General features: G+C 28.2%; 2 protein-coding genes across 4 annotated transcripts; one reads left to right on the top strand and one right to left on the bottom strand.

The window, feature by feature from the left end:
- Positions 1-2,500: 2,500 nt before the first annotated feature.
- On the bottom strand, positions 2,501-13,199 carry LOC127290132 (lethal(2) giant larvae protein homolog 1). 3 transcript variants are annotated; one of them, XM_051318522.1, is made up of 17 exons: positions 12,961-13,197; positions 12,632-12,729; positions 9,956-10,053; positions 9,225-9,318; positions 8,220-8,461; positions 8,004-8,142; positions 7,443-7,657; positions 7,073-7,370; positions 6,243-6,999; positions 6,020-6,170; positions 5,807-5,955; positions 5,225-5,741; positions 4,878-5,149; positions 4,483-4,618; positions 4,185-4,402; positions 4,006-4,088; positions 2,501-3,659 (listed from the first exon to the last, which is right to left on the bottom strand). In XM_051318522.1, exons 2-17 carry the CDS (start codon positions 12,713-12,715, stop codon positions 3,558-3,560), a joined length of 3,555 nt encoding a protein of 1,184 aa, XP_051174479.1. In that variant the 5' UTR covers positions 12,716-12,729; positions 12,961-13,197; the 3' UTR covers positions 2,501-3,557. The 3 variants fall into 3 exon arrangements, with proteins under 3 accessions (XP_051174479.1, XP_051174490.1, XP_051174496.1); XM_051318533.1 differs by having other exon boundaries at positions 7,443-7,630; positions 12,632-13,196; XM_051318539.1 differs by lacking the exons at positions 4,006-4,088; positions 4,185-4,402; positions 4,483-4,618 and having other exon boundaries at positions 12,632-13,199.
- A 285-nt stretch (positions 13,200-13,484) lies between these two features.
- LOC127289888 (uncharacterized) lies at positions 13,485-18,708 on the top strand. Its single transcript, XM_051318135.1, has 7 exons — positions 13,485-14,252; positions 14,644-14,754; positions 14,830-14,978; positions 15,313-15,509; positions 15,577-15,779; positions 15,847-16,108; positions 16,199-18,708. Exons 1-7 carry the CDS (start codon positions 14,177-14,179, stop codon positions 17,589-17,591), a joined length of 2,391 nt encoding a protein of 796 aa, XP_051174092.1. The 5' UTR covers positions 13,485-14,176; the 3' UTR covers positions 17,592-18,708.
- Positions 18,709-19,630: the final 922 nt, after the last annotated feature.

Below are 19,630 nucleotides of genomic sequence, written 5' to 3'. Positions count from 1 at the left end.
TTATTTGAATTTTTAAATTATTAAAGTCTATATGAATATAAAATATATATTAAGTAGCTTAAAAAATTGATAATAATAAATAATTTCATTTTCACAAATTTCTTTAAAAAAAAAGACTTACCGAACGTAGATTCCGTTAACAGAATTACGGCAGCATTGTCTTCTAAACCACATCCAATTGGTCACTTCTGTGTAGATTCTAAGGAATAAAAAAAAAATAATAAAATTATTAATTTTTTTTTTAAATTTAAAACTTATGACAGCGAATACCGCCAAAATCTTAACAAAAAATGTACGGCGCACTTTTTTCTTTTAAATCCGAATTTTCGGAAAAATTGTCAATTTTTTACATTGCATGATATTAAATGCGAATTAAAGAAAAATATAATAAATTATAATTAAAAAAACATATGAACTTACAGATATAAAGATTATTTTATATTCATCATCCATCCAAGAGGTGCTCTCGTCATTCAAAACTTACATAAAACACTCGCGATTTTAAAAATTTCGAACACCTGCTTTTTGTATAAAACAACTTTTTTTAATTAAATATCCGATCGCGGTTTTAAATATTACGAACACTCCCGATATTAAAAATTGTCATTTATCATAATTTATAGTTTCTTCTTTTTCTTCTTCTTCTTCTTCTTTAATTTAGTCACTTCAAATTCGCGGCCACGTGCATCAAATTCATGTAAAATTCCTCTTCTGGCCAAATTTGTAACTATTCAAGTAGGGAAAATTTGAATTTAAACCACCTTTCTCTCTTTAACGCCAGGTGGTGTATACGTGCTATATTTAAAAAAAAAATTATTTATTTAATTAAATACAACTGAATAAAATATTATTGTTTATAATTATAAATACACAAAGAGAAAAAAAGATACCTGCTTTACCTGACAACATAGCTATACACACTTTTCTATTCTTTTTCAAAAAATATTTTCAATTTCTTTAATTAATTTTTCAAAATATTCACAAACTGAATCACTAGAAATTAGTAAGAAAATTCGTTCTACATAATTCAGAAATATATAGAAGTTTAATTTAGTATAAAGTGTTAATACAATTGTAAACATACATTAAGGCAGTGTATACATATACGTAGAAATTAAATTTCGTTTGAAAATTATATCAGCAAAACGGATATTTATAATAGTAGTAATAGTAAACGAAAAACACTTCAAAGAATAATAATATTAAAATATTTTTCTTTGATATTAAAAGGCATTTTATTACAATTTAGCCAGTCAAACATTAAAATTATTCTCAGCCATTCAATTTTTAAACTGACTTAAATTTTTTCTAAAGGAAATATAAATGAATATCAAAAGATTTAATTGTTCTGTCAATTTTTAACACGTTTTATCAACTTTGTTTCATTTTTTGGTTTCATGTGGTCCATTGTAATAATTAAATTACTTTTTTTTCCAAACATACACACAAAAGCACAAAGCAGATTTTTTATACTTAGACATACGCTTTAAAAAAAAGTGTATAAGATTAAAATGTAAGATTTTATAAAATATCTAACTTTTCGTTGTTAAGGGGAAAACAATAAAAATTCTGTCGATTAAAAAAAAAAAAAGAAAAAATTACATAATTTCTTCATTCTGATTCGTTTTGTAATACAAATATAATATTTGTATTTAAATATAAAATTGACAAGCAGAATAAAAAATTGTTAATATTATAGAATAAATATTTTTTTTTTTTTTTAAATTAATCTGTCAATTGGAATGAAATCAAAGTTTCTTGAATGACAATCTTGAGATCAGGGATGCAAAAGTTTCTTAAAACTGAATTGGCATTATTAATTTATATAAATGGAAAATAACTAGCTTAGAGAAATTAATTAAAAATCCGTTGTGTAGTAGAAATAATACATATACAAAAAAATGTCCTCCACCAACTTAACATAATAAATTATCTAAACGATCGTACATAAGATTAAAAAAAAAATGTTGACGCACCAACTTAATTTTTCTAACGAATTGAAACAGCCAAATTACTTTTCTGAATTTTCAAAAATATGTAATATTTCTGTTTCGAATTGAGATGTATATATATATATAATGAGAAAGTATATATTAACTTAATTCGATCCATGGAAGGAAATTCTCAACCTTTTGTTTTAACCTATTTTCGAAGGATCAAATTTAACAAATACTTTCTTATTTTTTTTTTTTTCTTAAATTTCTGAATTAAAATACAACATAGCATATCAGCCGCTAATAGTTTCAAAACGTTTTACAATACATTATGACGATTATAATTAGTATTGAGTAATTGACTCTTGTAAAACGGATAAAAGAAACTATGTATATAAAAAATATTCATTTTTTTTTTCTTTTTAATCCAAAATATATAAACTTCCTCTGTATTTCATTTAGAGAAAAGGTAAGGCAACCTGAATACTGTAATGGAATAAGTCCAGAATTGGATAAAACAATTCTCATTTTTCATATCTAATTTTAGACTGATATGGCTGTTAATATTTTTTTTTTTTTTTTTTAAGTGCAATTTACTTCTGTACACCTAAGAGTAAATTTTTTACAGTTAGTCTCTCTTTCTGGTTCAACATTATCTTATAATGTTATATGTAAAATGATTTTTAAAAAAACTTAAGCAAAACTAATATGATATTTCTTTTTTTATAAGTACGAATATTTTGCATCTGCGTTTTAAAAATAATATGCATTTTTCATACCTAACATTATAATCATCGTCAGTGAATTAAACAAATGAAATTTGTTTTCAATAATACGCGTATTTTGTTTGTTAAAAAAAAAAAAATATTCAACAAAAAGGCAAATAAAATATTTCTTAAAATTAAATGCAACCAGGGTCAAAAAACAGATTATATATGGACAATTATAACCGGAATAATACAAACATTATTGCACAAAATCGCGATTTTTAATTAAAAAATTTTAAAATCACTTCTATTTAAAAAAAAAACAACTGTTTTGTAAGTATAAAATACTTTCTATGTACTTAAAATAAAATCTTGATTAAGACCCTGGTTTTGCAGTCATCACGTAAAATTTTGAAAATTGTTTTTTCAAAATTCTTATCCTACTTATTCAAATGCGATTCTTGTTATTTTTGAATACACTGGTGAATGTGAAAAAATTATTAATTCGCTTGCTCGTTTACAAAAAAAAAATTGTGTGTACAGTGAACAAGCTTAATTAAAAAATATATAGGAAGATTCTATATATATATATATGTATATATACTTTCGGATTATAATTGTATAGAATTATTTACTAAGAAAAATTATTCTAAAGCTTAATCTCCAAAATTTAAGTCTCATAACTTTGCTTTTAAAGTTTTTTTAATTCAAAGTTTTTGATATCTTAAAATTCTGTAACTAAAATTCAAGCTAATCTGATATATATATATAGTAAAATTTTTTAAAAATGATCTACAAGAACTTTAACGTCACTGTACACTTGTGTTAAGTAAAGGCACTTAACTTCATTATTTCATCATTATTTGATGAAAATATCGAACAGACATTAAATTTTCTTTTTATTTTGATAAAATATTTAAGAATTAACTTCTTCTGGTCTTGCAAGAGGAGCCTTTGATTTTTCAGTAGTAACTGTGGTTGTTGTCACTTCTAATTTTGCAAGTTCTGCAGCACTAAGCTGTAATATAAATTTATTTTAATAACAAAGAATATTCACCAGTATAGGCAAATTTTACTAGCTGGATTCAGTTTTTAAAACTCAATGGTATATTTAAAATGATGAAGCATTTGAATAAATGAATGAATGATTCACAAGATGAATAAATGCTTCTGCAAGGCGATTTTTTTTTGATGAAAAAGCATTCGTAGCCTACATTTAAAGAAGAGATATGTTAGTATGAAAATAGATTAGTTTTGTTAATAATGACATAAATAACATGCTAAGCGTTTGTTAGTATTGTTAATGTTAATGTTAAGCCTTTCCCCCTTAAGCTTGATAAATTTAATCAGAGCCAAATGCTGACCTCAACATTAGGAGGTAGAGTGATGGTGGCGTGCGTCGTTGTCGTTTCGATTCCACTGCTAATTTCTCTTTCCACTGTAGTACCTGGGAAACAAATAATAATTTTATTTTTGTACTCGAAATAAAAACTTGTTATTTACCTAAAAATTGAGCAAAATAAAAACTTAAAAAAAATCTTACTATTGATTTCTGATCCTTCACTTGCTTGAATGGTTTCAACCTCTCCATTTGTTGTTCCATTAGTAGTCGATTGAGATACAACAGTTGTTGTTTTTACAACAACTGTCTGATTTTGAGTCGCTGTTTCAGATGTTCTGGATGTTACTTCCATTTTAAGTCCAGCTAAACGGTTATGAAGATCCTCCGATGATGTAGCATTTTTAAAAAGCGAACTATTACTAAAAGGAGAAGAAAAAAAAATGAAGAATTACTAAAATTCGAGAGAATATATATTTAAAATATTTTATAAATAACTTACAGCAAATGATCCTTGACACTGTCAATAGTAATATCACCGACTGAATTTTGATCTTGACGATCATCATCGCCATTAATATCCGTAGTACTAGCAGCTGGTTTTAGTGATGGCTCCTTAGGAGTTTCTTCCCCATCAGCTAAAATTAATGTGTTGGAATTCGAAACTAACTCTTGAATATACTTAATTCCATTCAAACACAAGACTTTCACAAAGCAAATATAAAAAACATAGACAATTAGAGAAAAAAAAAATAATTTCACTATGAAATAGCAGAACACATTATGAATATTGTTTGCTAAGCGATTAGTGATTTTCAACTCTCTGAACTGTACGTATGTAATTTGAAAAAAATGAATATCGCATAAAATCTAAATGATGGGAAATTATTTACTTACTTGATCCAACTATTCCATTTTCTGTAATATTTTTCGCCGCAGGCTCCGACTGATCATCTTGAACTTCATCTTCTGTACCATCTTCTGTACTCGTTTGCTCCATACTCTCTTCTTTTGTTTCTGTCGACATCGATCTTGCATTCGGTGGTAAACTCAATGCACAATGCGCTCTCACTCCTTTTGTTGGTGTTAATGAAATTCGCTGAAGTTCGGAACTTGAATGTAAATAAAGAGCTTCAGCTGACCTTGTAAATGATAATGAGGAAATTCCACTAAAAACAAAAAAAAAAAGGTTAAGAACATTTTTTAACTTGAACATTGTTTAACTGATTTAAAAAAGAAATTACTTGATATCTTCTCTCTTAATAGCCGCCGTATTGACCTGTCTTCTTAATTCTGGAACACTAAGCACTAGGCATTCTCCTAAATTAGTAAGGCAAAGAAGGCACGTTTCTTCATGAATACCTGATGGTTCCACTGAACATGAAAATTTAGCAAATCCTGTTTTTCTAACTCTTGAACCTTCATGAGCTGTTAGTTTATATTTGCAAAAAGGTTTTAAAGATGGAAGATTAAATATTTTAAATTGTTCTTCACTGGCAATGACAACTCTATGCGGTGATGTCATATCTGGTCCCGAACTAACTCCTTTTTCAACTTCAAAAGATTCTGGTAAAGGAATACTTGCACCATCGAGAATAGTAATTGCAATTACAGGAGCTCGATGTTTCAATTGAATTTCTTTACCCAATGTACAATTGACATCTTCTTCTTTACGTCTTGCTCCAGCTGGAATTGCCAAAGTGAAAACGTACACTGTTCCGTTATTCGTACCAGCCCAAAGCGTAGGCGTCGTATTTTGCACTGTAATTATAATAATATTATTATTAAATTAATTACAATTGAAAAACAACAAAATCAATACTTACTACTTATAATATAACTTCTCGCGAAATAAAGACATCGAACCATTGAACCAAGAGCATCATCGACAGGTCTTGCTTCAACTTGTCTCTCAACTGATTTTATAGCTTCTCCTGGTGAGAGTTCAACACTTGGAGAAGATATAATTGTAGGTCTGAAAATAAATTATTCATTTATAAACTAATTTTGCAATTATAAAAATTACAATAAACACTTACGTTTCTTTTTTCTTTTCTTGAGCAGTATTTGGACTACTGGTATTTGTACGACGTTGCGATCTACCTTTTCTCAATCTTCTAAATGATTCTCTTAATGATTTCTTAAATGATTTTCTTCTAGAAATCGGCGTATCACCTGAACCAGACAGATCTAAAAAAAAAAGAAGAAATTAAGTTATATTTTCAAAAATTGAAATAACTTTCGAAACAAAAATAAATTTACCATTTGGATTAAGTGTGCATTTAACATTAACAGCTTTTGCTCTTATATAATCGAATAAAGCCAATCCATGAGCGGTACCAGCCGCAATGAGTCCCCATTCGCTTTGCAGAGCCAATGCTGTTATTGCAGCTGGTGGATACAACTGCAAAAGTGTTTGCGGTTGAAATCCAACGGCAAAAGAAATGCTAGTTGTTCTTGGTGGCAAATGATCGTGACCTTTCCAAGTAAAGCCATCTCGATCATTTACCACATTCATGGTGACTGCTTTAATTTCTTTATTAATTGCTTCCGGTGATATTGATGCCGTAATAACATGACCTGCCGTTCCAGCAATGATTAAAGTCGATGAAAGTGGACAGAGAAGAATTTTCTTCACTGCCAAACGTGGATCATCAGAATAAGGATCAAAAGTGCCAACTTTTCTAAAACGTGGCCATTCATCTTCATCATCTTCTGGTGCCTGTTCTAATACATCTAAATGCTCACCAGTAAAAAGAAGTGATGAATTGTATTTGTATAAAGATGTCAAGGCAACGTTTGAAGCGTCCCAAAATCTTACTGTACCATCTTCATGACCTGTCAGTAATAATTCTCTCATTGTTTCCTCTGTCTCGTCAACTTTTTTCGATAATACAACACCTCCATCGATTGGCCATATTTTCTCTGAATAAAGATGTTCTGTTTGCAATTTTCCAGCCGCTAAAATTGCATCCCATAAATCTTGTGGAACATTTGGAACATGTTGCGAGCAAGTGACCTAAAATTTTTCATTATAAGTTAATTTATTTCTTTCTTTATTTTAATTAAAAAATAGACAAAAATTTACTTACTGCACTTGCATGAAGTGATACCAAATATGGTAATGCCATCATTTTCCACTCAGGATGTGTTAAATCAATTGCAATTAATTCTTCCTCGGCAAGAACAATAAGTGCTTCGGGACATCCAAAAGTTGTATTATTTTCTTTTTCTTCTTGAGATTGTTTTGGTAGAACAGTAAAGAAATCAATAACTTTTGAAGTAAAATCAAATGCTACTTGTTTGCTATTTGTCATTACTGTTATCGTATGTCGATCACCATAACTTGCTCTTGGCATACCACCGGAAAATATTAACATCTCTCCATCACTTGAAATAAAAACAAATTAATTAAAATGTCAAATTAATGTTGATTTCTATGATAAATGAATTAAAACTTACTCAACAGTGGAATGAACAACGATTTTTGAAATTGATTTACAAGGCAGTGGGCCATAATGTGTTTTGGGCTCCATAACATCTTCACTTCCAGGACTCCAAAACGAATAAGAGCCATCATTGTGAGATGAAACAAATCGATTCTCAGTGATCCAATAAACCCATTCCAGTTGATTTTTTGAGATGAAGGTCTGTGCACGCGAAAATAAACCCATCAGCTGCGTACACACGATCGCCAAAACCACCAAAGACACAAACAACAACAACAACAACAGTCAGAAGAAGAAATACCAATTCGCGTAAAATTGTCCATCCACCAATTTTTTTTTTTTTTTTAAATTTTTAAATTATCGGACAACACAAAAGCATTATATTTTGTTTTTTTAATTATTTTTATGATTAAATTTAACCGGTAATTAAATGAAAATTAATTTCTTTTAACTTTAAGCGAGATGAATAGTCTCTATTAGTGTGAATATATTATAAAGTTTGTGACATCAAGGTCAAATGAGTATGAGTGGTACATTTGCAATGACAATTATTTGAAAGAAAAGAAACACATACCTGTTGAGCACCTGGAGTTGCTTTATTCCAAAGAACCATTAAACCTCGATTATATCCTATTAAAATATTATCTGGATGTCCAGGTTGTTCCGCGATTGCTTCTACTGCTCCTGGATTAATTTTATAGTCTGCTGGAACGCTAAATTTAAAAAAAAAGAGAAATGTTAATAACAATATTCTCAATGATTAAACAATTGGATTCTTTTTTAAACTTACTTTTGCATTACAACATCCTGATAAATCATTGTTTCTGATATTGTGAATGTTTTTAATTTCAATAAATAAATATTTCCACCTTCTGTTCCCAATAAAAGATGTTCGTTTGTCGATTCAAGGCAAATTGCTGAAATTTTTTTCAATTTACCTTCCAAACATAAACTTGTTGTTTCCACAACAGAATTATTATTAATTTCCCATAAATGAAGAGAATTCTCATCACAAAGTGAAACCAAACGCCCCTAAAAATTAAAAAAAAAAAATTATTTACAAAATGCAAATTTACATTTTAAAAATTGGAAAAAATTATTAAATTCTTTATGATTAAAAAGTGGATATAATTAAAATAATATATAAAATAATTGTAATTCGTATTTTTTTTTAGAATTCTCAAATTTAAAAGAAAGAAATGAATTAAAATTACTTTTTTCTATTATCTTATCATATTAAGCCTTTGCTTAAAAGAATACGCTGATAAAGGCATTTACTGCAAAATAAAAAATGTATGTCGTCAAACGCAATACTTTTTTGTATTAAAAAAACACTTTCCTTTCTTAATTTAATGAATAAAAAAAAATTCATATTCACGTAAAGCATACTCTAAACAGCCTAAATTAATAGTAATTTAAATTATTAAAGTTCCGAACGTGTGAATTGTAAATTTACAAATAAAAAACCCACTCAAGCAAATTATAGAAAAATGCGAGAGAAATATAATATAATATAAAATATAATATAATATTTTTAATATATAAAATATTGTATAATTGAAAAAGAAAAAATTTAAAAAAACTATTATTAGACAATAAATACGTATATAAAAATGAAGAATTGTAATAATTGAGGGTCACAAGTGTTTAAACGTGTATGAATGCATAAAGAATAAAATGTTTTATCTTTCTATTTGTATTCAATACGTGACAGTTATTGTTATTTGCAAAATGAAAAAAAATTGTGAATAGATATATCTTTTTAAAGTGCAATACATAAAAGTAATGTACTTACCTCATTTGGAAGAGCAATAATTTTGGTAACTGCATTTTTTTCTCCACTTTCATTCTTATGATGTCCATAAAATTCTACACCTGGCCTTCCAAATCTGTTTTAGAATAAATCTTTTGGTTAAGGACAAAACTAATGACATGATAATTCCTTCGAAATAGATATAGAATAATTAATAATAAAATAATAAGAAATTAAAAAACAATTTTAGGGATTCAAACAAATATTTGAAAATTTCAAGATACAGTCTATTTCTGATAATGATGGAATTTTCTTGTTCTACATTTTTATTAAAATGGTATATTGGAAAAAAATATTTATTATTATTGAGACAATTTTTTTTTTGTCAACAATTATCTGAATTTTTTAATCCTAAGAGAAAATTTTAATTTCGATTTGAAAATAATTTTAAATATTGTGTAATATTTAAGTTTATCGATATGGTCAATTGTTAAACGGGATCGTTCTTTAAAAGGTACGTCTATGAAAAGTGATACAGTGGTGATAAGGTACAATTTTAAGTTATATATCGTTACACCGATATGCAATACTTTTTTCAATACGTTCAATTCTGATCGACTTGTGCTATAAAAATTTTAATATATAATTCTCACAAAAAATATTATGGAGAAATAATATTTTTTATAATTTACTTTTTTATTAATCTTCTTCTTTTTCGTATAAAAAAAATTATTTAAAAAATAAAATCTTCATTATAAATAAAAAAAGGATACACTTTTATAGCACCAGATGCTGTTCCTATGATCATAAGCCGCAAACTTGAATCCCAAGCAAGGGCAGTTGGTTTATTAGGAAAACCATGCTCTAGAGTCTGTAAAAATAAAAACCAATTTAGAAAATTTATATAGTAAAATGAAAAATTTTTTTTTAATAAATAAAACTAAAAATTAACAATATAGACTTATAAATTTTCACTAATTTAAAAATTAATTTAAAACTCAAATTTATTTTTTTTTTATTCTTTCAACATAAAAACGAATTACGATTTTAAAAAAAGAAAATAGTTCTTAAAAAAAATTTCAACTAATTTAAAATAGTTGGACACCAGACTCATGACTCATCGATGACTCGTCATCAGCATTAACAAAATTGAATTATTATGTTGTATGGAAGATTCCGCACATGAAATGAAAACCGTGGAATAATATATCTATATTATACTATAGGTATATTCCATACATGAAAAAAACCATACAAGATAATATTATTAAAAATTCTTATAATAATTGTTTAACATTTTTTTTTATTCATTTTTTTAAATTTTAAAGTTTTTAAATTAAAATTTTAATGAAATTTTGAAATCAAAAACTTGAATTTCGCAAATTTCATACGAGATATAAATGATTAAACTATACATTGGGAGGGGACATTTAATCAAGTCTTCTCAGATCTGCATTTGAGGTAGTGAAAGTTTGACATACTCTATAGAAGTGTATACTTCTATTCGGTTAAATCAGGAACTCTCGTCATCACATCATTGTTGATTATAAGAAATTTTACTATAGATTATTGCTTTATTTAAAATTCCAAAAATTTTATAGATAATTTATTAATTATTTAATAATTTTTATATTTACTTTTTAAATTCTTAATAATTATATATAATGTATTGTTGTAGACAGATTATTATTTTGGTCTGCAAAAAAGACGGATGGAAAAAGTTAACATTCGTTACTTCAAAAATATTTTTTTGTTTAAAAAATTAATTAATTTTAATTAAAGTTAAAATAATTCTCACGAAAATATTACATGGATCTTCTCTGTAGTACATGTATATTAAGTTACTCATAAATACATACTTGCAAACAGTGAAAGGATTTAAGAGTTTACTATTTTCCACTCACTTTAACCCCTCCTATCAATAAATAATTAATTATTAAATAAACTATTCAAAAATAAATACCAGATTAAATATTTATTTTTTAATTTCTAAAATTATAAATTAAACCTTTCACTTTAGTTATATGTATTTTGGAGCAGTTTAATAATTTTTTTATTATTATCTGCATGCATTGCTAACTGATAAGATGTATATCTTGACCAATAAATACAACAGAATCGTCTGTATAATATGATTTTAATTTTTTTCTAATCTAAAATTTGTAAAAATTTTCAACTAAAATGATTAGATATGTTTAGTAATAACTAAATTCGTCTATTCGGCATTTAAAATGAAATTCAGTTAAATAATACCTTTGTATAAATTTCATATTATTTATCTTATATTTTATTTCGTATTTTTTAAATTTTAGATTTTTCTAGAAAAATACAGATAAATTCTTTTTGATATTTCTTCTACATATTATGACAGAAAAATTGAACTGTATTTTAACGATCGGAATTAAATCATTGCTAAGGTTTCAAGAGTAATGAATCGTGTCAACACATATTGCACTGTCAGTAAAATGTAGGCGTAAAAAGCAATGGAAATATGATTAAGAAACGTCTTACTGTTATTTCTTAAAATATCAAAAAATAATATTTAATATTATTCTTATATTTAATTCATTTTTAAAATGCATCTTCAAATTTTAACCATATTATATAAATTTGAAAAAAATTTAAAAGCGAAATTACTGTATCAAATCTTATTTCTAATTGTTTGTTTATAAAACATAGATTTTTTTTGTTTTAAACAAAATACAAAACTCGCACACGACTAAAAGGAATGTGGATTTGTCACGCAAACGGTGTTTTTGTGGCAGAGATTACTTGAAACGCTTCTTGAGCATGGAATAAAATTAAACTAGTTTTGTGAGAAGCTAACGGTTTACGGTTATAGTAAGAAGCATTTATATTTTTATAGTTTGTAAGTTGTAACTTGAAACATTGGTTAAGTATAGAGAATGCACAAAGTTCCTTCAAAATGAAGGAAATGTTCTATATAATCTTGTTTAAATTTTAATGTCATAAAGCATAGCTTTAGATATCAAATTACATAAATATTATAAAAAGAAGAAATGTAGATGTAATTATTAATGTTTAAAGAAATGCTTTCAAGAACAATTTAACTACATTTATGTCAAAACGAATCTTGGTTTTATTTCATTTTTCTACATTTTGTCATTCCATAAGCAAATTCTAAAGAGAAGTCTGTAATTTAATATTGCAAAAAAATCATTTTGAATATTCTGACCCATTTTCTAATGTTTATATTTTTCTAATATTACTTCAAAAATATTTTTGATTGTTTCAGTGAAAGAATATTTTTTTCAATTAAAAAACGCTACTAATTATAAGAAGTAAATGTCAAATTTAGAGGTTAGAATTTATAATGTCCTCTTTTAAAAAGAATTGACGTGTAATAAACAAGTAAATAATTTTTTTTTTTATCAGAAAAAGAGGCGAAAAACAATAATAATTCTTTTCAACATTGTTGTATAGTTTACCTTTCGAAATCCAAAGAGATCCTTTTGCAGCTTCTGACGTTCTGCTGTGGGTTGCTGACCCTTTCCTCTGATAAATTTAAGCATCCTGCAGAATATAGCTGTCAACCGAAATAAAAATTTAACTGTGCACGTTAATTTTTTTCCTTTGCGGTCTTCTTCTTTTACACTTTTAATAAATTATGATCCGTTTTGTGGAAAAATAAAAATTTGATTAAAACATTATCAAAATGAACAGAAAACCACATGAAGCCAATTTTTTTGTCGTCGGTGTTTGCCAGAAACACGTTCGACACGCCTGCCCCTCCTGCACAACACGTCGTTCGGCTCACCTCTTTCTTTCTTTCAAATTGTGTGTTAGATGCCTTGGGTTTCGTGATTGTTGGCGAAAAAGGAAACAACACAGTCACTAAAACTTTTTAAACTTTTTTCTTTGTAACTAACGGACGTCCCGCGAAATTCGCAAGTCGCGAAATTCTGTAAAACCATGGAAAAACACTTTAACGTGAACTAAAATTCATTCCAGACACACATATGACATAATGAAAATGATCATAGGCGTGGGTACGGCTAGGAGCTAAATAGTTCACAAAACTGACGCCACAAGGCGATACTATCGAAGTACAGGGTTGAGAAGCTAAATCACAAAATACCAAAAGTAAAGGTCGTTTTACAAACTCAGATGGCGCAGTAGTGCCAACATTTTCACATTTCGAACGTTCTACTTTGTCAAATTTTTTGTTGACATACGAAAGAAAAGGATAGGTATAAAATGATTCGTCATCTCTCTCAGTTTGCACTTAGCAACAGCAGAACGCATTCCAGTTTTATATAGTTCAATGGTTGTTTTCAACACCCTTCCTTCGTATCTAACTGCTATGTACAATTTAGCACGGTGATTCAAGAAAGAGAACGAGAAAGAGAGAGAGAGTGCGAGAAATCAAGAAATAGACCTTTCGTGTCGAAACAAGTTTTAGTACGCTCGCCTCTAAAGTAATTGTGAGTGTTATACTGCGAGTGATCTATACAAAGAAGGTATGTGTCAACCTTCATCTTGACGGAACTAAATAAGCAATGCCTTCAAAACCGCGTCTTCGTTTATTCCTTTGACGTTTCGAGACGCGTGGTGTGCGAGGTTCTGTTTTCAAGACATAACGAGGGTGTCGGCCATCGTGAGTGACCTGACAAGTTTTTATCGTTCTGTTTCTGAACAATATGTAAAACAATAGATAATTGAGTATGGCATAATCAACAACACAATCTTCTTTGTATCAATATTTTTCTCCATTTTAAAGTTAAATCTTCACAGCAAAATACATTTTGCCTATAACTTTCCCCTTATCGTCAAAGTACAAGTACAACAACGCCAGCGCCATCGTCATAAGCTTTACTCCTGGACTCCAAAGAAAGAAGAAAATGTTAAATCCGTAGTCGGTAGCGTAATCAAATATGGAAGATCAGGCCCTGTAGCAGATTTTCTAAACATCACAACAGACTGAACTTGACTTGAAAAGACGAAGATATTTAATTTCTTCATCAATTGCTGAGATGGAGCTTCGCGTGGGCAACAAGTACCGGTTAGGAAGAAAAATCGGGAGCGGTTCCTTCGGAGATATTTATTTAGGTTAGTAAATTCAAATATGAATATAAATATGTACTCTATATACAAACTACATCTGTCATATACACTGTTAAAAATTTATTCTCCTGTTGATAGTAAAGCATTTGCTTCTGCGCTTTTATTTTTCTTTTAAACAAACAAGTTTTCTTAATTTCTTTTTCTTATTGCGATCCCTGTTTGGATATATATATTTACTGTTTCCTATGTAATCTAATAAATTTTTAAATTACGTCCTTCATTTAAAAATGTTTGCTTCATGTAACTAACTTTTAAAGTCACCTTGAAAGTCTATTATTTTTCGTCAAATTTCTTGTATTTATAAAACGATTTTACATTAAAATTTTTTTTATTCTGATTGAAATTGAAAGATAATTTTTTTTTTTTTTTTTAACAGGCACCAATATTTCCACTGGCGAAGAAGTTGCCATAAAATTGGAATGTATTAAAACACGGCATCCTCAACTTCACATAGAATCGAAATTTTATCAAATGATGCAAGGCGGTGGTAAGTAATTTTAAGTTAATTCTTAGATAAAATTTAGTTTTAATATTTGTTATTTATGTATTTATTAAATTGTAGTTGGGATACCAACGATAAAATGGTGCGGATCTGAGGGTGATTATAATGTTATGGTCATGGAACTGCTTGGACCATCCCTCGAAGACCTCTTTAATTTTTGTTCTAGGAGATTTACATTAAAAACAGTTCTCCTTCTTGCTGATCAATTGGTAAGTATTTTCTTTTTTTTTTTAAATAAACTAATTACTGCATAGGATAGATTTTCAGTTAAAATTTGTATAGAAGATTTTTTTTTCTCTTCTCGATTGTACTTATGACTTATATACAGTGGCTTCTTCAATTATAATTCACGGTCCAGTAAATTTCTCATCCCTTTTGATTTGACTGAGACAATTATCAGAAGCAACGACCTCGAAAGATGTGTCACAGACCGTATCTCATGCTCATCTAACCATAGCCAACATATAAAAATTTGCACATAAAGACTCATGATACTTTATCGATTTAAATTAAAATAATACAATATGCTTTTTTTTTAATCAGATAAGCAGAACGGACTATATTCACAGTCGCAACTTCATTCATCGGGATATAAAACCTGATAATTTTCTTATGGGACTAGGAAAGAAAGGAAACCTCGTATACATTATAGACTTTGGACTTGCGAAAAAGTATCGAGATGGCCGAAATAACAAGCATATACCATATCGGGAAAACAAAAATCTTACCGGCACAGCAAGGTAATTAAAAAAAAAATAATAATAATCCTTTTTCAAATAATTATTTATGTACTTTCTTTTTTTGCAGATACGCTAGTGTAAATACGCATTTAGGAATCGAACAATCTCGTAGAGATGATCTTGAATCATTAGGCTATGTTCTTATGTACTTTAATCGAGGCAGTTTGCCCTGGCAAGGATTAAAAGCGGCTACCAAAAGACAAAAATATGAGCGAATTTCAGAAAAGAAAATGTCTACTCCCATTGAAGACTTGTGCAAAAGTTACCCGGGTAATTTTTTTTAACATAATAATAATAATTAATATTTACTATTTTTAATAATAAAAATTATTTTTAGCTGAATTCACAACGTATCTGAAATACTGCAGACAATTACGTTTTGAAGAAAAGCCGGACTACTCGTATCTCCGGCATCTATTCCGAACTTTATTTCACAGCCAGGGCTTCACGTATGATTATGTATTTGACTGGAATTTATTGAAATTTGGAAGCGCGAGGCAACCATCTTTGCCTTCGTCGCAACAAGCACCAACGCATTCGCAACCAACCAATGCTCCTCTCCCCTCTGGGACCAATAATGATCAAGATCATAGAGCAAGGTATATTAATTTAAAAATCAAAAAATTTCTATTAAAATATTATTAATTAATATTTAGAAAAAAATTATTCAAAAATAACTATAATTTTAGACCTTATACGCGACAAGGACTGGCGAATGCTTCTGGTGCAGCAGTGGGTTCAACAATGGTTTATGCTGGTATTCCCGAGCGAAAGACAAAACTCCAACACAATCCTGATATTCGTGGTGACCAGGACAATCAGGACAACCCAGGTAAAAAGCAAGCATACTACTCCAAATTCTTTGTGAATGAACAACAATCGGATCACAAAGTGCACCAATCTCAGGAAAGTGCAGCCTGTGAGACGTCGAAATTAAATCTTGATAAATTTAGTTCTTTTAATAAAACCTCACCCGATAATAAAGCCAATCCCGCAAATTGTCCAGACATATCGTGTCTCAGTTTGGAGCATCACAAAATAACTCGAAAACATTCAAACTATAGTTCTCAACGATCTCGCGATCATTGTTTTCTTCCTTCATCAATTGATAAACAGAGTCATTCTTTTCATGGTTATAAAACTGAAAATGATAAAGATTTTGATACTTTAGAAAAAGACAAACATTGTTCAGAAATGAGTAAAAGTGAGATAAATAACGCGAAAAGATTGTCATTTAGAAAAAAGAAAACATTAGATTCAATAGATGATGCAAATGCAAAAAGCTTGTATTTTTTACCCGATGACACACCTGAATTACATCATGAGAATCAACAAATTTTAAATTCTTCAGATTCAAAAAAAGAAATTAAAATATCTAAACCGGGTCTATTTCAAAGAATAAGTCGTAATTTAAATTTTTTCACTAAAGACATTGATTCAAATCAAGAAAATTCCAAGAGAGAAAATACAAATGCACCATTAACAGCAACTGAAAGATGTGAATATTATTGCTCGCAAGTCTATCCCAAGGATCAGGTTTTTTTAGACGAATATCCCATTCTACGGAATGGACAAGAGCTGATGAAAATGAACAATTGGAATCAAAACGAAAAGAATCAAAATGTGAAAAATCTAAATATGATAATGAGAAGGGAAAAAATGAACGATTGTCAATTAGAAGAAGAAAATCAGAGGACGATGTTTTGGGAGATGTTCCAAGAGAAATCCGAGAACGAGAAGAAGTCATACATGAATTACAGCGTCGATTACAGCGACAGAGATTGTCTAACGCACGTGACAACGAGTGGAAACAAAGACAGTCTCGAGATTGGATATTCAATAAGTCAACTGGGGACGTATTGCCTTCGGAATCCGAACAATTTGGAAAATATACAAGTGACCGAGACAATGACGGCAGGAGAAAGTTGGGAACGGTGCCTAGGGTGGATCACAAAAGTCGACTTGGACGCTTTGAGTCAAGGAACAAATTCAAGTGATTCTATTGGTCACGCGAAACCTCAAGGAAAACTTGATATTATTAAAGGAATTCTCTTGGATATATTTGTCTGTATATGTTTTTAAGAATTTTTTTTTTCGAAATATTTGACAATCTCCGTCAAAGTCTTTAAGAGAACATAGACTCGTGATGCTCCACTGAGATTCTGATTTGATTTCAGTAAATTATATTTTAAGGAATTTATACATTTACTATTATTTGTATTTTAAACTGCGTATATAATATTTTATAATTTTTTTGTTCTACGGTTATATTATGTATTATTTACAGTATCGTGTTTGTATTTAGTTTTTTTTTTTTAATTTGAATAAGCTTTCTAGCTTTATATTTTTTTTCATTGCTACATTTTCAAGATATTTTTTCATTTTTAAATAATACAATTTTTTTCAATAACAGTTAAAATTGATTTTGGATCTTGAAATATATATTTTTTTTATAGTATTTTTTTATGTGAATGAAAAATTATTATTTGAGAGACTCTGCACGAAAATGTGTGTGTGTGTGAGATATTTGTCTACCATTTTTCAATCATTCCCTTAATTAATATTTTGATTTATTGAATTTGAAAAAGAAAGGAATTTATGCTTTTAATTTCAATATTCGTAAAAGATTATAAAAATGAATAATATCGATGCAGTTAATTATATTTATGTAGTATTTTTCTTATTTAATAATCAGTACTTTATCATTTTTATTTGCTTGGTATTTAGTAAATGTGCAATTTGAATGATTTTGAAAAATTACAGTGTCAAATAGAAGATAATTATTATATTTGCATATGTGTGTATGTGGGTGAGTGAGTGTGTGAGTGTGCGCACATAAAATATACAGTGCAGTCAGTGAAGTAGTAGCCTTTTTATGATTGCATTTTTTTTTGCTTGCATTCACACTTTCATTGGCTATTATTTAACAGACCATACTTGTATATATGTATATACATATAATTAAAAAAACATACCTATGCTTTAAAATTCCGTTGAATAAACTATTCAAGTTTCTCATTTTCTTTTTTTTTAAAAAAGAAACTTCAAAAATCAAATGCAAGGATAGTTTTCAGTGGAATTTTGCAACTGATGATGTTTTTTTTTTTTTTGATAGATATTTGGAAACAAACTTTAGCTAACTAGAAACACTGTTTTATTCGTATTAATGCCATAGATAAATAAATGTTTTTCCATTCAAGGATTGGCCTTTTTTTATTTCTGTGTAATACCACTCTTGATTATTTTACATCCATGTCAAAATTTCTTCAACAATTTGGCTTGAATGGAAAAACCGGAAAGCTTTCATCATTTTTTTTGGGTTTAATGCAAAATAATTAATATAGTGAAAAATTTTCTGTGATATTTTTTTTTATTCTCACACATTATATATTTTATTGCGACATATTTATTATTTTACATTTAGATTATTCGTTTCATTTTATTTTAATGACCAATAGTGAAAGATAGTCGTTTTTTCACCAAAAAAGAAAAACGAAAATGCTTTTTGAAAATTAATATACTAATGCCTTCATTTGCTTACTCATTATAATAGCATTTGAATTATTTTGTTGCAAATTATTGCTTTTTTTTGCACATTTTGACGGACGTGATTTTTCATTACGTGATATGTTACGTTACACACGAAATATAAATTAGAAGTTCATTGACATTCAACGGAAATATGGTATAAATTATTATTGCACTGCTGCTTGTAATTAACATTTATAAATTTGTAATGTTATGAAGATTTAAGAAAGTTGAATTTAATAAATTCAAAAAGAAATATTTATAAATCACAGTGCACAGTAAAAAGATTTTATCGATGAAAAGTTGATTTTTTTTTTTAAAAAGAGGTGAAGGATAAAGAATGGTGGGTATGATGCCTAAAGTATATTTATAATTTTTTCAAAGGCTGCAATATTATTTTTAATTTAAAAAAAAAAATTGTTTAATATAGACCTAAAGTTTGTTTTCAAAAATCATCAAGTTTAAAATTATTCTAAATTTGCAGGAAATTAATGAGCTCTAGATAAATTTATTTAAAACGATTTTTCATGATTTATTTCAGCAGCAGGAACTGGTGGCCAAGAACGAAGGTTCAGTAGGAGATTACATTGTAG

This window comes from Leptopilina boulardi, unplaced genomic scaffold (assembly GCF_019393585.1).
Source record: "Leptopilina boulardi isolate dan_hultmark-lab unplaced genomic scaffold, ZJU_Lbou_2.1 LbouV2_123, whole genome shotgun sequence".
Lineage (NCBI taxonomy): Eukaryota > Metazoa > Arthropoda > Insecta > Hymenoptera > Figitidae > Leptopilina > Leptopilina boulardi.
This window is presented reverse-complemented; position numbering and strand designations above follow the sequence as displayed.